The following is a 19,099-nucleotide window of genomic DNA, read 5'->3' on the forward strand; positions in this document are numbered from 1 at the left end:
GGCAGGCTGCTTGCTTCTCTTGTTCACTGCTGCACTCTTAGACCTATCACAGTGCCCAGCGCGAGGGGGCTGCTTAAGACCTGTCTGCGAACTGAATCATAACTCAGGATACAAAACGATAAGGACCTTAAGCAGGATGTAAGGAGAGCACAAAGGGAGTAGCAGACTGGGGGACTTAGGGCAGGACTGCACCAGGAGCGACCCCATGGAGGTGCTTACTGCAGGTGGACTTTGAAGAATTTGGACAGTGTGCAGATACAGCTTTGGGAGAAGAGGAAGCCTGGATTATTAAAACAAAGGCATAGGAATCATGTCAGTAATTAGAGCCTGGAATTAACTGAGGAGATGAGGGGATAGGGGAAGACATACAGGGTTGGTTTGAACATTTAAGAATGCTTATGGTGGGGGATAAAACTGTATCATTATCAATACCAAGAAATTATCAGATTTACTACTTTAACAGAAGCTCCAAGATCAATAATCTTGAATGCTTCTGCTCATTACGGGGAACCTTATCAGGAAGACAAAAAAAAAAAGTTTATTCAACACAATTAAATCTTTCAGCGTAAGACATAAATACATTCAAGTCATTTCCAAAGAGTCCTCCTGTGTGGTAAGAAGGCAGGCAAAGATATTATATTAAAATTTTTATATTAAATATAAATCTTCACATTTAATTTTTTATTTATAATATAAACAGATATAAATATATTTATATCATAAATATATGAATGTATTTACATTAAATATAAATTTTATGTTAAATTTATATTAAACATAAACAGAATTGTATAATTATATATTTATATACATTTATATATTTTATATGTAATTTGTTTATATATTTATATTATATATTATTTATATGTAAATATATATTTAATAATGTCTAATTATATATTTACAAGTAATATAATTTTATATTAAATTTATATAAATATAAATATTTTTATAATTTATGTGTTACAACATAACATATAGTATATAATACATATTATTTTTATAATATATAATAATACATATTTAAATGTAAATATAAATTTACTATAACAAATTTATATTAAAAAAAGATATATTAAAAACAAAACATGGGGTGCCTGGGTGGCTCAGTCGGTTAAGTGACTACTTTTCCCTCTCCCTCTGCCCCTCCCCACCGGACTCGTGCTCTCTCTAATAAATAAATAAAATCTTTACAAAAACAAAACAAAACAGTATCAGATGTGGAAGAGATCTAAGAGGCCATCTAGAACAATCCCTACATGTTATGGAATGGGAAACTGAGGCACCTGCAGATTTGTCTAAGGATACAGAGCCATACATGCGAATACCGGCATTAGAAAACAAACAGCGTGATTCCCATGTTTCAGATTAGCTTTGGATCATATACATAAACACTTCTAGAACACACTGGAGCCCTGCCTAAACCAAAGTCCCTGGCACACTGTTGCCAACCATAGCTTGAAGCTTCATTTTAGTATTTGGATTACCAAGTCATAAGAGTTACTTCTTAAAAATATTCTTATCATTATGAGCTGATTGGTCACATTTATTTATTTGTTGTAAAATCCTTGGTTAGGAATCAAATCCCCAATCATAAAATTCCTCAGGGAAATTTATTATATTTTATGTGGTTTCTAGAAACACATTTAAGGAAAAAAAAAAAAGAAGGGGAACATGACCTATAATTAATAAATATCCAATAAATAATACAAATTGTAAGGTGGGCTGCAGGGGCTTGGGTAGAAAAGCCAATGGCGTTCTCCGGCACCTCCATGGCTGAGGCGTGAATTAGCAGAAATGCAGACATGCCCGTGTGAAGATGAGCAGATGAGACCAAACGGGTGGACCGGGAAAGGTGAGCTAAGAATTTAGCTATGGGAAACTGACAGAGTGTTTTCAGCTCCTTTAGCAGAACTGAATCTAAAGATATTGGTCAGGGAACAGGCGTAGGCAAAGCCAAGAGTGTTTTCCTGCTCTGTGGGAACACTGATGCTAGGTAGCCCTTGTGGGGGGGTGGTAAGTACGGTTTGTGCTCGAGTGGACACATTCTGCCAACTTGTCCAGCCTCCTGAGAGGCGGCCCTGCCTAGGCTATGGGCTGTGCTATCTCTAAAGCGGGGTAAATCCAGGCAGATGCAGCCCCAGGGTTTCAGGGAGGATGGGTGCCCAGGTCAGAGAGAAGATGTGAGATAAGAGACACATCATTTCCACTAGGCTCCAAAAGGAACGATCGGTGTCAGAAAGAGTATAAAAATGAGAGCATCTCAGAAGCCCGGGCACATCTACAACAGTCCTATCAGTACCAGAGGTAAAAGAGGGCTGAGGTTTCTGCATAAAAAATCTGAACAGGGCTCTGATTCTTCAAAGTCCCCTCAGGGATCTCAGTGGTGGACAAGCAGGGCAAACCAGCCCACAGCAGGCACCCCAGGAAGCGGACCTCTCCTGGACCTAGATTTGCAGTGCAGGCTCTGGCAAGAAGAAGCCCCTCCGATCACCTCAAAACCAGCCCAGCCTGCCCCAGTACCCAGATTCTAAATGGCCTGGGCCAAGCCCTGAGCCGAGGAAGGCCCCGAAGTCATTCTTGCCCAAGGCAGAGGGACCCGTGTATGCTGTGGTCTGCATCGGGGGTGATGACTCAACTCACCACATCCTTCCTGTCCAGCACTTCCAGGATGTTGCTCAGGAGCTGCGAGCTGGCCTCATGGTCGGGCTTGCTGGAGTTGTCATCTAACTGGCCGCTGAGCTGGTCTATCAGCAGCGGTAGCAGCACCTCTCTGCACTCTGGGGAAGAAGGTGCACCCCGCTCAGCAGCTGCAGCAGCCTCCCCTGAGGTGCCCCACTTCTGCCTGCAACTCTCCCTCTGCCCGATACCACAGCTGACCTCTGAGCTCCACCCAGCAGGAGCACAGCATCCTAGGCATGGGACTTCAGGCCTGTGGCTTGATTTTAAAAGCTAAGAAAAGTACGCCGATCACAGGCCCATAAACAAAAAGGTGTAGAGTATTCAACGATGTCTTTAGCTTTTTTAAAAAAAATGCCAACTTGGGGCGCCTGGGTGGCTCAGTCGTTAAGCGTCTGCCTTCGGCTCAGGTCATGGTTCCAGGGACCTGGGATCGAGCCCCGCATCGGGCTCCCTGCTCAGCGGGAAGCCTGCTTCCCTTCTCCCACTCCCCCTGCTTGTGTTCCCTCTCTCGCTCTCTCTTTCTATCAAATAAATAAATAAAATCTTTAAAAAAAAAAAATGCCAACTTGACAGCTGAAGGCTAAGTCCTACGAAAGGAATAAATTAAGCAAGTCACACTTTTCAAAAAATATTGGAAAGTTTCCACCCGATGGAGAGAATTTACTCTAAAATTTGTATAAATACTAAGTGAGCTTTCCTAGGACATTTCAATGTGTTTCAAGGACATTCTGATCATGTTTTTGCAGGCAAATGGGCTTCACAACATAAGGGGTTATCTCTCTATGATGTCTTCCTTCTGGGATCCTCGCTATCAGAAGACATTATTACGATGAGGCCAGATGTTCTGGACGCTAACGGAAATGACTGTTAACAGTGAGAACACTTCCTCTAATTGGAACACATAGTGAATGCTTGCTCTGGTGCTCAAACACCCCATTTTATCATCTCATGTATCCTTTCCGCATGCTTAGAGGCAGAGATATCATAGCATACTAAGATGTCTAGTAATATTGTTTTCCACTTAAGAGCATTCACTAGCTTTATGCACACCCCCAACTGTGCCCTTGTAACAGATGGAATTTCTAAGCAAAAATTCACAGGGTCAGAAAGTATCAGAGCCAAAAGAAGCTACTGATGTGCTCTAGTTCAAATCCTTCCCTCCATGGAAATGGAGGCTAAGACTTACAAAAGGTTCCTCGTGCGTCCCAAGTTACATAACCAGCCAGGGCCAAGGCCAGGAGGCCTGCCACCAACAACCCACTCACCTTTCCCTATTTCTCAGGAGTCTTATTGGTCCTCGGACCCTGCAGGCAATACATGCAACATGGGGTCACCCTCTGGGAGCCCCTGACCTAGTGGTAGCTCTAAAAGAAATTCTCAGAGCAGCCCCTCTCTAGCAAGCCTTGGGTTTATTGGAGAAAGACCAGATATTGGGCCTCTTCCCCCTATCAGCTTTGGGACAAGAGCACAGTGATTTAGACTCAGTGGCTGTATGCTTGTCTCTAGTTACAAAATGAAGAGCATTTCATCCGTGTACGATTTTTCTCTCCTCCATGCCCTCTGGCTCCCCCACGAAGCCCCCCCCCCCCCCCACCAAAACCTGTGACTTCCAGCGTTTGCCAATTTCTGTGGTGTAAATACGACCACTGTGGCCCATTTTCAGCTCCTCACGTGACATGACCGAGCACGGAAATTAAGAAGAGATACACACAATCCGCCCTCCTGAGCCAGGACAGGGTGGGGGGCCAGCACACCCCTACACGGCTGCCCCCTGGCTTTTCAGGTTATGCAACAAGTACATGTCGAAGAAGACACATTTGTTGAAAAGAACCATCTTTCCTGCTTGCCTGCTACTTTCTGGGGTGTCCCATTGTGAGGACAAAGTTCTCTTAATTAATGAAAGACTGGACTGTTCTCATTAAAAAAAAAAATGCATGATTTTATTCCCTTAGATCCTCTTGGGAATACTAAACTGACTCTGCGCCTTAAAACTGGTTTCTCAGGAGGTCCTTAAGTCCCAACCAACTACTGGCAAATGTCAATTAGCAGCGAGACTGGAATTTCGGGGCGCGGTACTTTTAGGTGGGGACATACCGGACTGCCAGAAAAGATTGCTCTCCACTATCTTGGTCATGCAGTTCAGTTTCTGGCGAACTAACTGGTTGTCAGGGATGCTTTGGATGAACTTGCAGAAGAGCACGCTGCAAGAGAGATCCCAGAGGTTAGTATTTTCCTTCTGTCACACTGAAGGTATCATTCCACGGCTCTCCTCGACTCTGAGATCCGGGTGTGGAGAGTTTTCCCTGGAAATCTCTCCCAGCGCCCTGCGAGTCTGCCCCTCGGAGGTAAAGCCGAGACTGTGTTGCACGCGCGCTACCGTGCTCAGCCTCAGAGCCACCTCTGTTTAAACCGCCCAAGCACGGTCACGCCCACCTGGGCTCTGTGGACCTGCCTGAACACTCCTGTTCTGCACAACCCCTTCTTGGCTAACTCCGCCCCGGTGTCGCTCACCATCTGACTTTGCATTGCTGGGTGCTTAGGGATAGGGCTGGAAGCGTATTATTATGTACTTTCTCCTGGAGTTAATTTCACGTCTGCGTGTCTTGATTCCCCAGAGAAAGTGCAAACCTCTCTCAGGGGCAGGCTTTGTGTCTTCTTTTACGTTTTCCACAAAAACTGAGCACCAGAAGGGGTTCAGTTAATACATGTTAGAGGAATAACAGAATGTGCAGCAGCCCAGGCCCCAGCCAAGCAGGGGAGCTGCTTCTTTGTTAAAGTCAGCGAACGTGCTCTGCTCTTTACCTGAGCTCCACGGGATCAAACACAAGTTTGACGTCGTTAATGATGCTAGGAAGGTACTTCAGAGCTGCCCCCTGTAAGAAAAATACCAAAAGGCAAATTCAGTTGCCAAGCAGGACAAATGCAGAATGTATTACTTAATCCCAGGAAGAAAAGGCTTGCATCTACATAGGGAACTGCACATAGATGCGCTCACAGTAGAGAGGAGAGCTAAATGTTGCTAACGGTGATAGCCTAAAAGCTTTTTCCTAAGAGGTCAGATGGCACTGCCTTTTCTTTTTCTTCATTATCAACAGGTACTGTTGGTTTGGAATTCATTTTTCTATCTAAGGAGGTAGTTAAGATCCTGACATCTCCCTCACAAGGTGGCCATAAAGAACAAAGAATAAATAATGGTGTTCAGATCTGAATCCTCAGCGATGGCGTATTTTACATGAAAAAATTACTAATGATGAACACGATGGTGACTTTGGGCTTCTGGGAAGAATGGGGGAACTCAGAATAAAAACCTGTTGCCTGTAACATTGCGATTAATTGGCTGAATTCACACGGGCCACAGAAGCCTTTGGTGGGATGTCTAAAAGGATAGTTTGTCTGTGGCAAACTGCCATTTGAGAATACAAATGGACATAAAAGTTAAAACACAGGTTTCTCCTTTTACTTTTTGTAAGTCATACTAAAATTCACAGGCTTTCCGTGAATGATGATTCACTTTTCTTCTCTCCTACTGTGTCCAGTTCTATGTTGTCACAGAACCTCAAAAAAGAGGCACCCAGGCTGATACCATGCTGACCTTGATCTTGACAGCTTCCTCCAGGGGCCTGTCCATTAGCATATTGAAAGCAAGAAATAACTGGCGGATTGAATTATTAAATTCATCTCCATCTTCGCTTTGGCCATAAAATCTTAATAGGAGAAAGAGAAAAGCGGTCAGGTTTTCCATCTTTAACGACTGATTTTTTTTTTTTTAAGATTTTATTTATTCATTTGACAGAGAGAGACACAGCGAGAGAGGGAACACAAGCAGGGGGAGTGGGAGAGGGAGAAGCAGGCTCCCCGCTGAGCAGGGAGCCCGATGCGGGGCTCGATCCCAGGAGCCTGGGATCGTGACCTGAGCTGAAGGCAGACGCTTAACGACTGAGCCACTCAGGTGCCCCAGGGTTCCCATCTTTAAAAAGAAATTTTTGAAAAGATCTGTTTCCTAAGCAGTGCTGTAGGCCCATGCCTCCCTGGTCACCACTTGAGACTGTGCAAAGGGAAGATCAGAGGGTGCTCCAAGATGGTTTTGGGGAGACGCCCAGTAGGCTGACAAGATATTACCACCTGGACAAGAGCAGGTAGGAATTTGTACGTCAAGTCCTACCACAGAGCTTTCCATTTGGTCCGCTATGGTCAGCCAGTCGGGAAGGACTCCTTTGAAGCTCTATGAAGCTGTCCGTCCTAGCGGTGTATGGGCATTTCCAGCAGAGGGGGGAACAGCAGGAAGCTGCTCCGCCTGAAGGAGCAGATGATCCCTGTGCGCATGCCCACCTTCCTCAGCTCATTAGCAGAACGCCCGATATGCCAGGGACCCCCAGCTTGCTTTCCCGACCCACACTCTTGCCACAGCCTACCCTCCAGCGTCACTCCTGCCCTCCACCCTCGTTCTCCTCTTGTACTCTTTCCATTTCAACTCCTCAAGCCCTGATCATTTGAGCTGAGGTTTCAGACAACGGGTACAGAAGCTCCTCAAACCAGCAACCTTTTGAACCCAACCCAGTCTGCAAGTCCAGGAAAGCCAATCTCTCCACTGAGATGGCCAGCTGGGTGCTGACCTGCTCTACAATCGGGCCTTGTGGCACACAGGAACACCTCGCCTCCACTGATTCGTGCTGGTTTTGATTAAGGCACTCCGCTTGTCTTCAGGATTTGTCCATCTGCTGAAAAGTTGGTTCTTTCTCATAAGTCGAAATCAGAGGTCTTTGGCCCATTTCTCAGAAACATCAAAGTCCCAAATTGTAGTCCAAGTGCATTTACACTGGGTGGCAATATTACCACCAACTGGTCAAGAGTAGGGATCATTTGGAATCAGGATTTTGTACACACACACACACACACACACACGTGCACACATATTTAAGTTCGTCTACATTCACCTACACCTTATAAAGGACTCGTGGAATGCCAACTCCCCTGAGAAAAGTATTCAGTCAGAGGGTTATTGGTCATTCTCAATTCATCCATTTAGCAGAACGAAAAAACGACTGTACTGGCAACTTAGTCCACAAAGTACCTCAAAATTAACATACGCAGAGCAGAAGCCCCCTGATTCTCCTGCTCCTCTTTAGTGTTCCAAGTCTCGGCAAATTAGCACCCAAAACCTGGAAGTTATCAGGATTCTTCCCTTCCTCTCATCCTCCCATGGAATCTAACAGCAAGGCCATCTTGCATTCTTCATCTATTGGAGACGGAGCCACTGCATCTCACACTTGAACTGCAACAACCCATCGTGTGCTCACCCAGGGTTTGCTCTTCACCTTGATGATCCACTTTCCACTTAAGAGATGAGATGATCATTGGAAGTGTAAGCCAGATGTTACCGCTTCTCTAACTGAAACCCTTAAACGGCTTCCCAGTCCACTGGGTAAAATCCAAACTCCTTACTATGGCCTGCCAAGTCCTACCTCGTTTGTCATTCGCCTGCCACTCCCCACTCCCCCACTCTCACTGCCCCCTCTCCGGCAGCACTGGCTTCTCCTGATTTCTCACACAGGCCCTCCCGAGCCTCGTGCACGCTGGCACTCCTCCCCCCTGAGACCTGCACAGGTGGCCTCCTCCTGTTTGGTCTCAACTCAAACGCCAACTCCTGGAGACGCCTTCTCCCTCCCTGGTCATTATCCTCCCAAGGCCTCCCCGGCCAGCCCTGACCTATCCGAAATAATCTTAAGGTTTCTTTCTTCACTATTCGCCTCCCTGGCTTCAACCCAACCCACAGGCACCATCAGAGCTGGAGCCTCGTTTCGTCTGCTACTAGACCCCCAGGACCCAGACCAATAAGGCATCCTCGGTGCCACGCATTTAAAAAGAGCGGACTAGGGGCGCCTGGGGGCTTAGTCGGTGAAGTGTCCAACTTCTGATGTTGGCTCAGGTCGTGATCTCAGGGTCCTGGGCTGGAGCCCCGCATTGGACTCCACACTCAGTGGGGTGTCTGCTTCTCTCCCTCTCACTCTCCCTCTGCCCCTCCCCCCACTCGTGCATGCCCTCTCTCGAAAATCAATCAATCTTTAAGAAAAAGGGCGGGGGTGGGGGACACTAATACAAGACTAAGGCGGAGTTCTCAAAGCCCTACCATGGGCAATTTACAATTTTTTTTTTTAAGATTTTATTTATTTGGGGGGCGCCTGGGTGGCTCAGTTGGTTAAGCGACTGCTTTCGGCTCAGGTCATGATCCTGGAGTCCCGAGATCGAGTCCCGCATCGGGCTCCCTGCTCAGCAGGGAGCCTGCTTCTCCCTCTGACCCTCACCTCTCTCATGTGCTCTCTCTCTCTCATTCTCTCTGTCTCAAATAAATAAATAAAATCTTAAAAAAAAAAAAAGATTTTATTTATTTGGGAGAGAGACAATGAGAGACAGAGAGCATGAGAGGGAGGAGGGTCAGAGGGAGAAGCAGACTCCCCGCCGAGCAGGGAGCCCGATGCGGGACTCGATCCCGGGACTCCAGGATCATGACCTGAGCCGAAGGCAGTCGCTTAACCAACTGAGCCACCCAGGTGCCCAGCAATTTACAATTTTAATTCTCCCTAGGTGTCTCCTGAATGGAGGTCAACTCCAGCAGGAAATGAGCTCAGAAGGAATTTAAGCTCTGAGGAGGGCAAAGGGGCAATGGAGGGGGTGTGGGGTTCTGGGCGGTGTGGGGATGGGGGGTAGGGGTGACATTTCATTTGTAGCTCCTGGACAGGGCCAGTAAATTGATGTCTGTCTGATCTAAGCAATCAGAGAATGTAGAATTCCAGGCTTGCTTTCTCCAATCAAGCTCTTGTTTAATGAGAAACAATTGGAGGGGTGGGGATAACCATAACAGGTGCTCAGGGACCAAGTTCAACACAGCAACTCCCTTAGTTAATTTCATGGGCTATTTAACCACCCGAATCTTGGCTTTTCCATTGTCCTTCCCCTAAGTGATGTTGAAAACGATGGCTCAGATGCACTGCAACATTGCGAAGGCGGACACACTAGTGAGTCATCAATGGAAAATATTTTTCAATTTCATAAATTAAGATTTCCTTTCTATGGTTTTATGAGGATTTTTATTCCTGGACATCAGGGTTTGCTATACAAATGGTTAGGTTAAGGGAAATGTTCCCTCAGTGGGACACTCCAGGCCCTAAATGAATTTGTGGAAATTTAACATAACTGCAGAACGAGGAGCTAGCTATAAAAGAAGCCTGTCTGAAGAGAGATGGACTACAGGGATTCTGTATAAACCCCGCACTGGGTAAACACTACTCGCTTCTGCTAGGCAAGGAGGAATTGTCATTCACCCAGCTGAACTTCTAAGTCATTAAATGTTTTTAAAAACTGTAAAAATGTACAAAATCACTGTGGGAACTTTAAAATGCTGAAAGAGTAAAAACCTACTTAAAACCCTCTTACCTACAGTTTTATTCCTACTAAAATTTTAGTTCCCAAACCTATATTTTTGAAATGGGATCATACAGCACTTATGTCTTACCCTTTAGTTTTATTATTTAAGAACCTATCATGGTTATCTTTGCTCATTAACATACCCTTTCTCTTTCATCTTTGTTCACACCTGCTGGGTTATATTACAGCAGATGGGGTATTACCAGATAAAGGTGGTATTTTCTTTTGCTTTTTGTGGGTTTTGGGTTTTTTTTGCTTTTTATTCATGGTGTCAGATTTCTGCCCTTAAGAAATTTATATTCCTATCAGCATTAAAATGCAGGACCAATATTTGTCCAATTTCATCAAAGGATAAATATTTTTAATCTTTATCAAATGCATAGAAAAAGATAGTATGTGTGTATGACATATTGATCATATGGATTCTTTTTAAAAAATATTAATTAATTAATTAATTAATTCATCCATTCATTCAAAGAGAGTGGGGGCAAGGGCAGACAGAGAGGGAGAAAGAGAATCCCAACCAGGCTTCCCACTAAGCATGGAGCCCCATGCAGGGCTCAATGCCAGGACTCCAAGATCATGACCTGAGCCAAAATCAAGAGTTTGACACCCAACTGACCGAGCCACCCAGGCGCCCTTGAATATTTTTTAAGGAATTTAATTTATCATTTGGATTTTTCTCTTATAAATTATCTGGTTTTGTTTTCTATTATTTAAGGATGTTTATGATTCTTTGATTGATTGGTAAGAACCTTTCATTAGTAAATCTAATTAAAGGCCTTGATCTATACTGTACGTTGCAAACCTTTTTAATGTTAATTGTTTGCCTTTAATTTTATGATTTTTTTAAACATACCAATTTAAAAAACAATACAAATGCTCAAATCTAGACTTGAAACTCTCTTACTATAGTTTTACTCCTAATAACATTTTTTAGCATGCTATCTGTCCAGTTTCCAAACCTGCCTTAGCAATACATTTGAACAGTTTGGAAATCCAGCTATTACTGAAAGGTAGAGATGGCAGCAGGGTTGTGGGCATTCCCAGACAAGTTACTTCCTCATTCTTCATCTCTGCTTTTTTTTTTTTTTTTTTTTAGGACTTATTTATTTATTTGAGAGAGAAAGAGCCGGGGTGGAGGGGGGCGGTGCTCGAGGCAGAAGGAGAGGGAGAGTGGGAATCCCAAGCAGGCTCCTCACTCAGCACAGAGCCCAATGTGGGCTGATCTCATGATCCTGAGATCACAGCCTGAGCCGAAACCAAGAGTCAGATGCTTAACCGACTGTGCCATCCAGGTGCCTTGTCTCTGTTGTTTTTGATGGAGCTGTTATTCTAGAAATTCAAGCTGGGAATTATCATAGCTGACTTAGTTTCATCAGGTAGCTAAGCATGATGTCAGCAAAGAAACACACACCCGAGGAAATATCTCTCCGATGACAACTGCCACCATTCTCCATCTACCACCACCAAGCGCTCACGATTCTAGATTTGTACACCCAACATCATGAGGTCCCTTGCTGTGCTAAACGCAGTCTTGCCACAGGAACCTTGCTTCCTAGAGCTGTCATCACCAACCAGGGCTTTCATCAAGCTGCACACTGTAGCCACCTGCATCCCTAAGTTCTGCTGCCATTACTGCCATAGAAATTCTGCTGACTCAAAAGGACTTTGCATGGGCCTTCTCTAGGGGATTCAGAGTCTACCACCATCTTCAGCCTTGGAGTTTTGAAATTTGGCAATCCCATGACCCGACCATGATCAGAGCACTGAACATAGAGCATGAGGATTAAGGAAAAGTCCGTGGAGAGAAAAGAGACAGCATAAACATTTTATTACAGCTACCATTACCTCAAGTAGAGTACTCTAGATTGGATGATGAATCGAAACAAGTACTTCAGGGCTTTCAAAGCAGCGAAAAGCAATTCTGTCTTGCTGGAGTCATCTGCATTAGCCACATAAAAGTTCAGTACCTTGGAGAGTTTCCTTAAAAGGGTGAGAAAGAAAAATGTCAGTGGGGCAAAGTGCTACTCTGAGGTTTGGGGTATGTTCTGTAAGAAGGGAACTTGGCATACCGGGGAATCAGAAATCACACCTATAATTACCTCTTCTAGAATATGCCTTGAGCAGGAAAATTAACTCCTTTGCAGTTGGGTTTCCTCACTGCAGTCTAGGTTTGGAGCTTCCCTAATGCTTAGAAATAAGGGGTGGTTTCTTTACTTTAGCAGGATTTTTAAAAAGGATCAAAAATGAAAGTTGAAGGGATTCAAACCATGAAGGCATTTAAATCTCTAGCATGTTATACACACACCCTCAGACGTTCCTGTAAGGAAGGGACTGTCTGCTTAATGTACTCACCTTAAAAGAAGTCTAATTCCCTCCAGTCTGCCTAAACTCTTTGGGATCCACAGAATGGTAAGGATGGGAAGAGAAGCTCAATCAGACTTTGGCTCAATCTGATGAAAAACAACCATGGTTTCTGAGCATCCCAACAGATAACACTGGGCTGGGATGTCAGATTGCTCTGTGTGTCTTTCCAGAGTCTAGGCATTTTCTTAATCGTTTGCTAACTTACACCTCTGGGAGCACTCATAACTTGACCTTTCTTTCCGTAAATCTCTGAGTTTCCACAGTATTAAGAAATATCCACAGCACACATGTCGAAATGATAAAGTCTTGTAAAGAAACCCAGATTACTACTTCCTGGAGTGTTGCATTCGGCTCTGTGGAATGAAGATCCAGCAATAGGAGTTCCTTACTTGCAGCTACCGCCGGCTTGCGAAGTGAGGCTACTGGATGCAAAGAAACCTGTCACGAGCCTATCTGCTGCTTCCCCCAATCCAGCGGGCTTCACGTCCATCGTGTTCATTGGTGATTATGCTACATGATACCTCTTTTCTGTCACTTACATTTTAGAACACTGCTGGATCTCCCATGCACATAAAACCATGAACTTTCTTGTTTGGCTCAGAATATAATCTGACCTGAAAAATCAGGTCGGCAGCCAACCTGATAGATCAGCAAATCAGTTAGCATGACCTGGTCTAAGCCGTTGTCAGAAAGACCTCTGCCGATCTCAACTACATTCCTGTCACTCTTTATCACACTGCTCTGCACAGTAGCTGGAATGCAGGGGGTGGGGGCGACAGGCTACATAGTATGCCACGGTGAGGTGGGCTGAAGTTAGTTGCTTTCCTAGTCAGAGGCTCATAAACCAAAGACAGAAAGGAGACTGCACTATGGAAAAGGCAGAGACCATTCTCCCTTATATAAAAGAAAGAAAAATTAAATCATCTCATATCTTGTAAGTAATAAAGTCTACAAAGCACTTGTGATGTAGGGCTGAGGACATGACCCTCAGTTCTACCAGACTCAGTCTTCCTGACACCCAACTCTCCTAAGATCCCAAGTATGATCTTCCGTCCTTGACTGTGTTCCCAATGCCTTCAACTCCTCATCTCTCTGTGTTCTGGATTCTTAAAGACATACAGCCTTATCTCTTCAGGAGCTTTCCAGAAGGCAGGGATTGCCTTTAATGCCCTTCCCAGGGGTGGAATACTTAGCTGGTTCGCTCTTTCCACTGGAAGCTTACAACAGGCTTCTGCACTTAGGGGCACACTTACTCAGCTTATGTCCCTTGCATTTCTTAACAACCCAACCCTAAGAGTACAAACCCAACAACCCAACAGCAGGTAGTCCCCTTGATCATACTTACACATATGCCAGAGTGGCACTGAAGTGCTTGTAGATGTAGGTTTCAAGGACAGGATTAAAATGCTGGAACTTGATGTCTCCTATCAGTGAGATAATAAATACCTGCCAAAGGTGAAAAATATAGATAGCAGCACTGTACGACCCCAGGCATTCATTCTGTCAACAAGCCGGCTGTTAGCATCTTGGTGCCTTCTTTTCTTTCTCGACCATTTTTGCAGCATTCCCACTTCACTATTCCAGAGCTGAAGTAAAGTCTTGGAGTTTCTTTTATTTAACATCAATAGAGAAACTATGATGTGTCAGGCACTGGGCTAAATGCTATGGAGAATCTAGTAAGAGCCGGCCCCTGGCCTCAGGGAGCTCACTGTCTCAAAGAGAGGCCAGTGTGCAAGCAAGATGAGTCAGGGAGGAAGATGGGGAGAGGCAGGAGAAAGATACAGAAGGGGTCTCCTGTGGGAAAAAGAAACTCTAACCCAAGGATGCAGCTAATGAATTATTTCGTGACCTTGTTCTCCTGAGTGCAGCATGAGTGCCCCCAATAATTGAACTTCATCAGACTTTTGCCTCTCAATTTCCCCTTCTTCTGTGAATGGCATCCTTATCAGGCTCATAATCTATGAACCACCACACCGCACCTACTGATGACAGAAGAATGCAGGAGAAGGGCCCCGGGGATGCCCGCATAGACGCACTGCCAGTTGCTCTGTCCACAGAGCCCAGACCTGTTCTTCCTCATGAATCTGGCCAGGTGCAATCTTAGCTGGAGCATTTCCTCTCTTTATCTTATATCCTTAATGCCCTGACCACTTCCTGAATGTATCAATTTCTCCAAGCTGGTGAAACAGCTAACATTCCTTTACTGCAACATCCAGATAACCCCAACAACGAGAAAACGTTCTTGGTTTGGATGTGTCAGATTCCTCCACTCACTCCACCACAATTTGTAGCCTTTCAAAGTTTTTTTTATTTTTTAAGATTTTATTTGTTTATCTGACATAGAGTGAGAGTGCACAAGCAGGGGGAGTGGGAGACGGAGAAGCAGGCTCCCCACTGAGCAGGGAGCCTGACATGGGGCTCGATCCCAGCACCCTGGGATCATGACCTGAGCTGAAGGTAGAAACCGACTAAGCCACCCAGGTGCCCTGCCTTCCAGGATTCTAACATCATCTCTCCTTGTCTGGATCTCAGTTTTTGGAATGGGCTGTATGTTGTACAGAATGAGACTGATATTTGTTTCTGATGTGGGAATTCAGTCTCCCTTGTATGAACACACAAGCACACACAACAGAGCCACAATGACCTTTGTTAAATGTATCTCCTGGTTTATAACTAGGCAATTTTAAAGCAAGTTAAAGTGATTCCTGATTTCTAATGTGATACAATGCCTTGTTTACCCTAATGAGAAAGAAAGTATATCAAAAAGTAAGATCTAAAGGTAACAGAAAAATAAAGTCCTTGAACATTAAGTCAGTTGTTTCTAATTTAACCTCTAGAAACAGAGAGATGTATGCAAGTGTTTATGCAGGAGGATATTCGTCGCAGTCATTTATAATAGCAAAATACTGAATACTACACCGTTTTGAGAATAAACTAGTTAATGTGTTTAACTGCTTACCAGTGCATCAAACACAAGGAAGTCATAGGTTTCATTGTCTGACATTTCCATCATTATGTTAAAAAGTGCATCTAGTGTATCTTGCAAAAACTGAAGATAAAAAAAAGAGAGAGGTTATTTCATGCTTTCAGTTCAGCTCCATACTGTAAAAATTCAGAGAAATTAGGAGACTAGGAAAGATGGTGGAGGAGTAGGGGACCCTATTTCAACTGGTCCCCGGAATTGAGCTGGATATCTACCAGACCACTCCGAGCACCCACGAAACCAGCCTGAGATGTAAGAGGATCTGGATCTCTACAAACAGAATATTGCAGGCGGCTGGTTTCGAGGTATGAAGCAGGGAGCCGTGATTCCACGGGCAGATATCGGAGGATAAACGGCAGCGGGAGGGTGCCTGGCCGTGGGGATCCTACACCGCCGGTCAGTGACAGCCTCCCGCGCTGGGGACAGGGCACAGACTCGCAGGCCAGGCCGGTAGCGGCGGGGAAAGGACTTTAGGGCAGCCCCCAGGGTGGAAACCCAGAGCTGCGGGGTTGCATGTGTGACCTGGGGGCGACTGGCGGTTTTAGAAGCACAAAGGGTAGAGATGTGCCCCAACCTGGAGGCAGGACTGGGAGCGCTGTGGAGGGGCGCACAACCCAGGCCGCTGCAGTTTATAGCAGCACGGACAGAAACGGAGACAGTGTGGCCTGGAGAGCTCACAGAAGAACAGACTGCGGTCTCTCTGCTCTGAGGCAGAGGGTTGGAAACGGTCTCTTCTGCTCTGACTCGCGGAAGAGACGCAGAAAGCCTCCAGGGAAAGCCGCCAGAGAACAAAAGCCCCAAAAACTGATTCCCGCTGAGCCCATCCCCCACCACAGGGGGGCAGGGCAACTCCGCCCAAACAGGGTTGCCTGAGTAACAGCACGGCAGGCCCCTCCCACAGAAGACAGGCTGGGAAAACAAGAGGCCAGCAACCCTAAGGTCCCAAGAAAACAGGTGCATCTTGCTTGGGTTCTGGTCAATAATTTGGACTCTATACATTCCCTCAAACACCCATCAACAGAGTGACTAGGAGGAGGAGTCCCCAAAACAGAAAAGACTCAGAGATTATGACTTATGCTGCAGATTTACAAATGGATGCAGATATAACCAAGATGTCGGAGATGGAATTCAGGCTAGCAATTGTGAGGACAATGGCTAGAATGGAGAAATCAATTAATGGCAACATAGAGTCTCTAAGGGCAGAAATGAAAACTGAATTGGCAGAACTTAAAAATGCTATCAGTGAGATCCAATCCAATCTAGATAATCTAACAGCTAGGGTAACTGAGGCAGAAGAACGAATAAGCGACCTGGAAGACAATATAATAGATAAAAGGGAAAAGAGGGAGCCAGGGAAAAACAACTCAGTATCCATGAAAATAGAATCAGAGAAATAAGTGACACCATGAAGCGTTCCAATGTCAGAATAATTGGAATCCCAGAGGGAGTGGAGAGAGAGAGAGGGCTAGAAGATGTATTTGAGCAAATTGTAGCTGAGAACTTCCCTAATCTGGGGAATGATCGAGTCCTAGAGGCAGAGAGGACCCCTCCCAAGATCAAGGAAAACAGGCCAACACCCCGGCATGTAATAGTAAAACTTGCAAATGTTAGAACCAAGGAAACCATCTTAAGGGCAGTTAGGGGGAAGAGATTCCTTACGTACAGAGGGAGGAACATCAGAATAACGTCAGACCTATCCACAGAGACCTGGCAAGCCAGAAAGGCCTGGCAAGACATATTCAGGGTACTAAATGAGAAGAACATGCAGCCAAGAATACTTTATCCTGCACGGCTTTCATTTAGAATGGATGGAGAGATGCAGAGCTTCCACGACCGGCAGAAACTGAAAGAATATGTGACCACTAAGCTGGCCCTGCAAGAAATATTAAGGGGGGTTCTATAAAAGGAGAAAGACCCCAAGAGTGATCTACAACAGAAATTTACAGGGACAATCTATAAAAACAATGTCTTCACAGGCAACATGATGACAATTAATTCATATCTTTCAATAATCACTCTCAACGTGAATGGCCTAAATGCTCCCATAAAACGGCACAGGATTGCAGATTGGATAAAAAGACAGGACCCATCCATATGCTGCCTACAAGAGACTCATTTTGAACCTAAAGATACATCCAGACTGAATGTGAAGGGATGGAGATCCATCTTCCATGCCAACAGACCTCAAAAGAAAGCTGGGGTAGCAATTCTTATATCAGACAATTTAGATTTTAAGCTAAAGTCTGTAATTAGAGACACAGAAGGACACTATATCATTCTTAAAGGGTCTATCCAACAAGAAGATCTAACAATTGTAAATATCTATGCCCCCAACATGGGAGCAGCCATCTACATAAGCCAACTGTTAACCAAAATAAAGAGTCATATTGATAACAATACGTTAATTGTAGGAGACCTCAATACTCTACTCTCAGCAATGGACAGATCGTCTAAGCAGAAAATCAACAAGGAAACAAGAGCTTTGAACGATACACTGGATCAGATGGACCTCATAGATATTTACAGAACATTCCACCCTAAAACAACAGAATACTCATTCTTCTCGAATGCACATGGAACTTCCTCCAGAACAGACCACCCACTGGGTCACAAATCAGGTCTCAACCGTAACCAAAAGACTGAGATTATTCCCTGCATATTCTCAGACCACAATGCTTTAAAACTGGAACTCAATCACAAGAAAAAAATTGGGCAGAAATTCAAACACTTGGAAGCTAAAGACCACTCTGCTCAAGAATGTTTGGGTCAACCAGGAAATCAAAGAAGAACTTAAACAATTCATGGAAATCAATGAGAACGAAAACACATCGGTCCAAAACCTATGGGATACTGCAAAGGCGGTCCTAAGGGGGAAATACATAGCCATCCAAGCCTCACTCAAAAAAATAGAAAAGTCCCGAATTCACCAACTAACTCTACACCTTAAAGAACTAGAGAAAAAGCAACAAACAATGCCATGCATTAGAAGAGAAATAATTAAAATAAAAGCAGAGATCAATAAATTAGAAACCAGAAACACAGTAGATCAGATCAACGAAACTAGAAGTTGGTTCTTTGAAAGAATTAATAAGATCGATAAACCACTGGCCAGACTTATCCAAAAGAAAAGAGAAAGGACCCAAATTAATAAATTTATGAATGAAAGGGGAGAGATCACGACTAACACCAAGGAAATAGAAACAATTCTTAGAAATTATTATCAACAACTATATGCCAATAAACTGAGCAATCTGGATGAAATGGAGGCCTTCCTGGAAACCTATAAGCTGCCAAGACTGAAAGAGGAAGAAATTGACAACCTGAATAGGCCAATAACCAGTAACGAGATTGAAGCAGTGATCAAAAACCTCCCAAAAAACAAGAGTCCAGGGCCTGATGGATTCCCTGGGGAATTCTACCAAACATTCAAAGAAGAAATAATACCTATTCTACTGAAGCTGTTTCAAAAAATAGAAACAGAAGGAAAACTTCCAAACTCATTCTATGAGGCCAGCATTACCTTAATCCCCAAACCAGGCAAAGACCCCATCAAAAAGGAGAATTTCAGACTGATATCCCTGATGAATATGGATTCCAAAATCCTCAACAAAATCCGAGCTAATAGGATCCAACAATACATTA

At 44.4% G+C, this 19,099-nt stretch overlaps 1 protein-coding gene across 6 annotated transcripts in view; it reads right to left on the reverse strand.

Annotated features, from left to right (window-relative positions):
- The window catches only part of DOCK5 (dedicator of cytokinesis 5), a 216,986-nt gene that overhangs the window by 69,811 nt on the left and 128,076 nt on the right, over window positions 1-19,099 (reverse strand). For all 6 annotated transcript variants that reach the window (XR_010409659.1, XM_064585368.1, XM_064585369.1 and 3 more), the window contains exons 20-26: window positions 15,434-15,523; window positions 13,820-13,920; window positions 11,956-12,090; window positions 6,275-6,386; window positions 5,485-5,555; window positions 4,777-4,883; window positions 2,644-2,780 (exon numbers count right to left, since the gene is read on the reverse strand). Coding sequence is in view for 5 of the 6 variants with exons in the window: in XM_064585368.1 (XP_064441438.1) it covers window positions 2,644-2,780; window positions 4,777-4,883; window positions 5,485-5,555; window positions 6,275-6,386; window positions 11,956-12,090; window positions 13,820-13,920; window positions 15,434-15,523 (753 nt within the window). In the remaining variant the exon portion in view is untranslated. The remainder of the gene's footprint in view (window positions 1-2,643; window positions 2,781-4,776; window positions 4,884-5,484; window positions 5,556-6,274; window positions 6,387-11,955; window positions 12,091-13,819; window positions 13,921-15,433; window positions 15,524-19,099) is intronic.

Source organism: Mirounga angustirostris, unplaced genomic scaffold (assembly GCF_029215605.1).
Source record: "Mirounga angustirostris isolate CCGP_5_RB_7025 unplaced genomic scaffold, mMirAng1.0.hap1 SCAF_2, whole genome shotgun sequence".
In the NCBI taxonomy this organism is placed as follows: Eukaryota; Metazoa; Chordata; class Mammalia; order Carnivora; family Phocidae; genus Mirounga; species Mirounga angustirostris.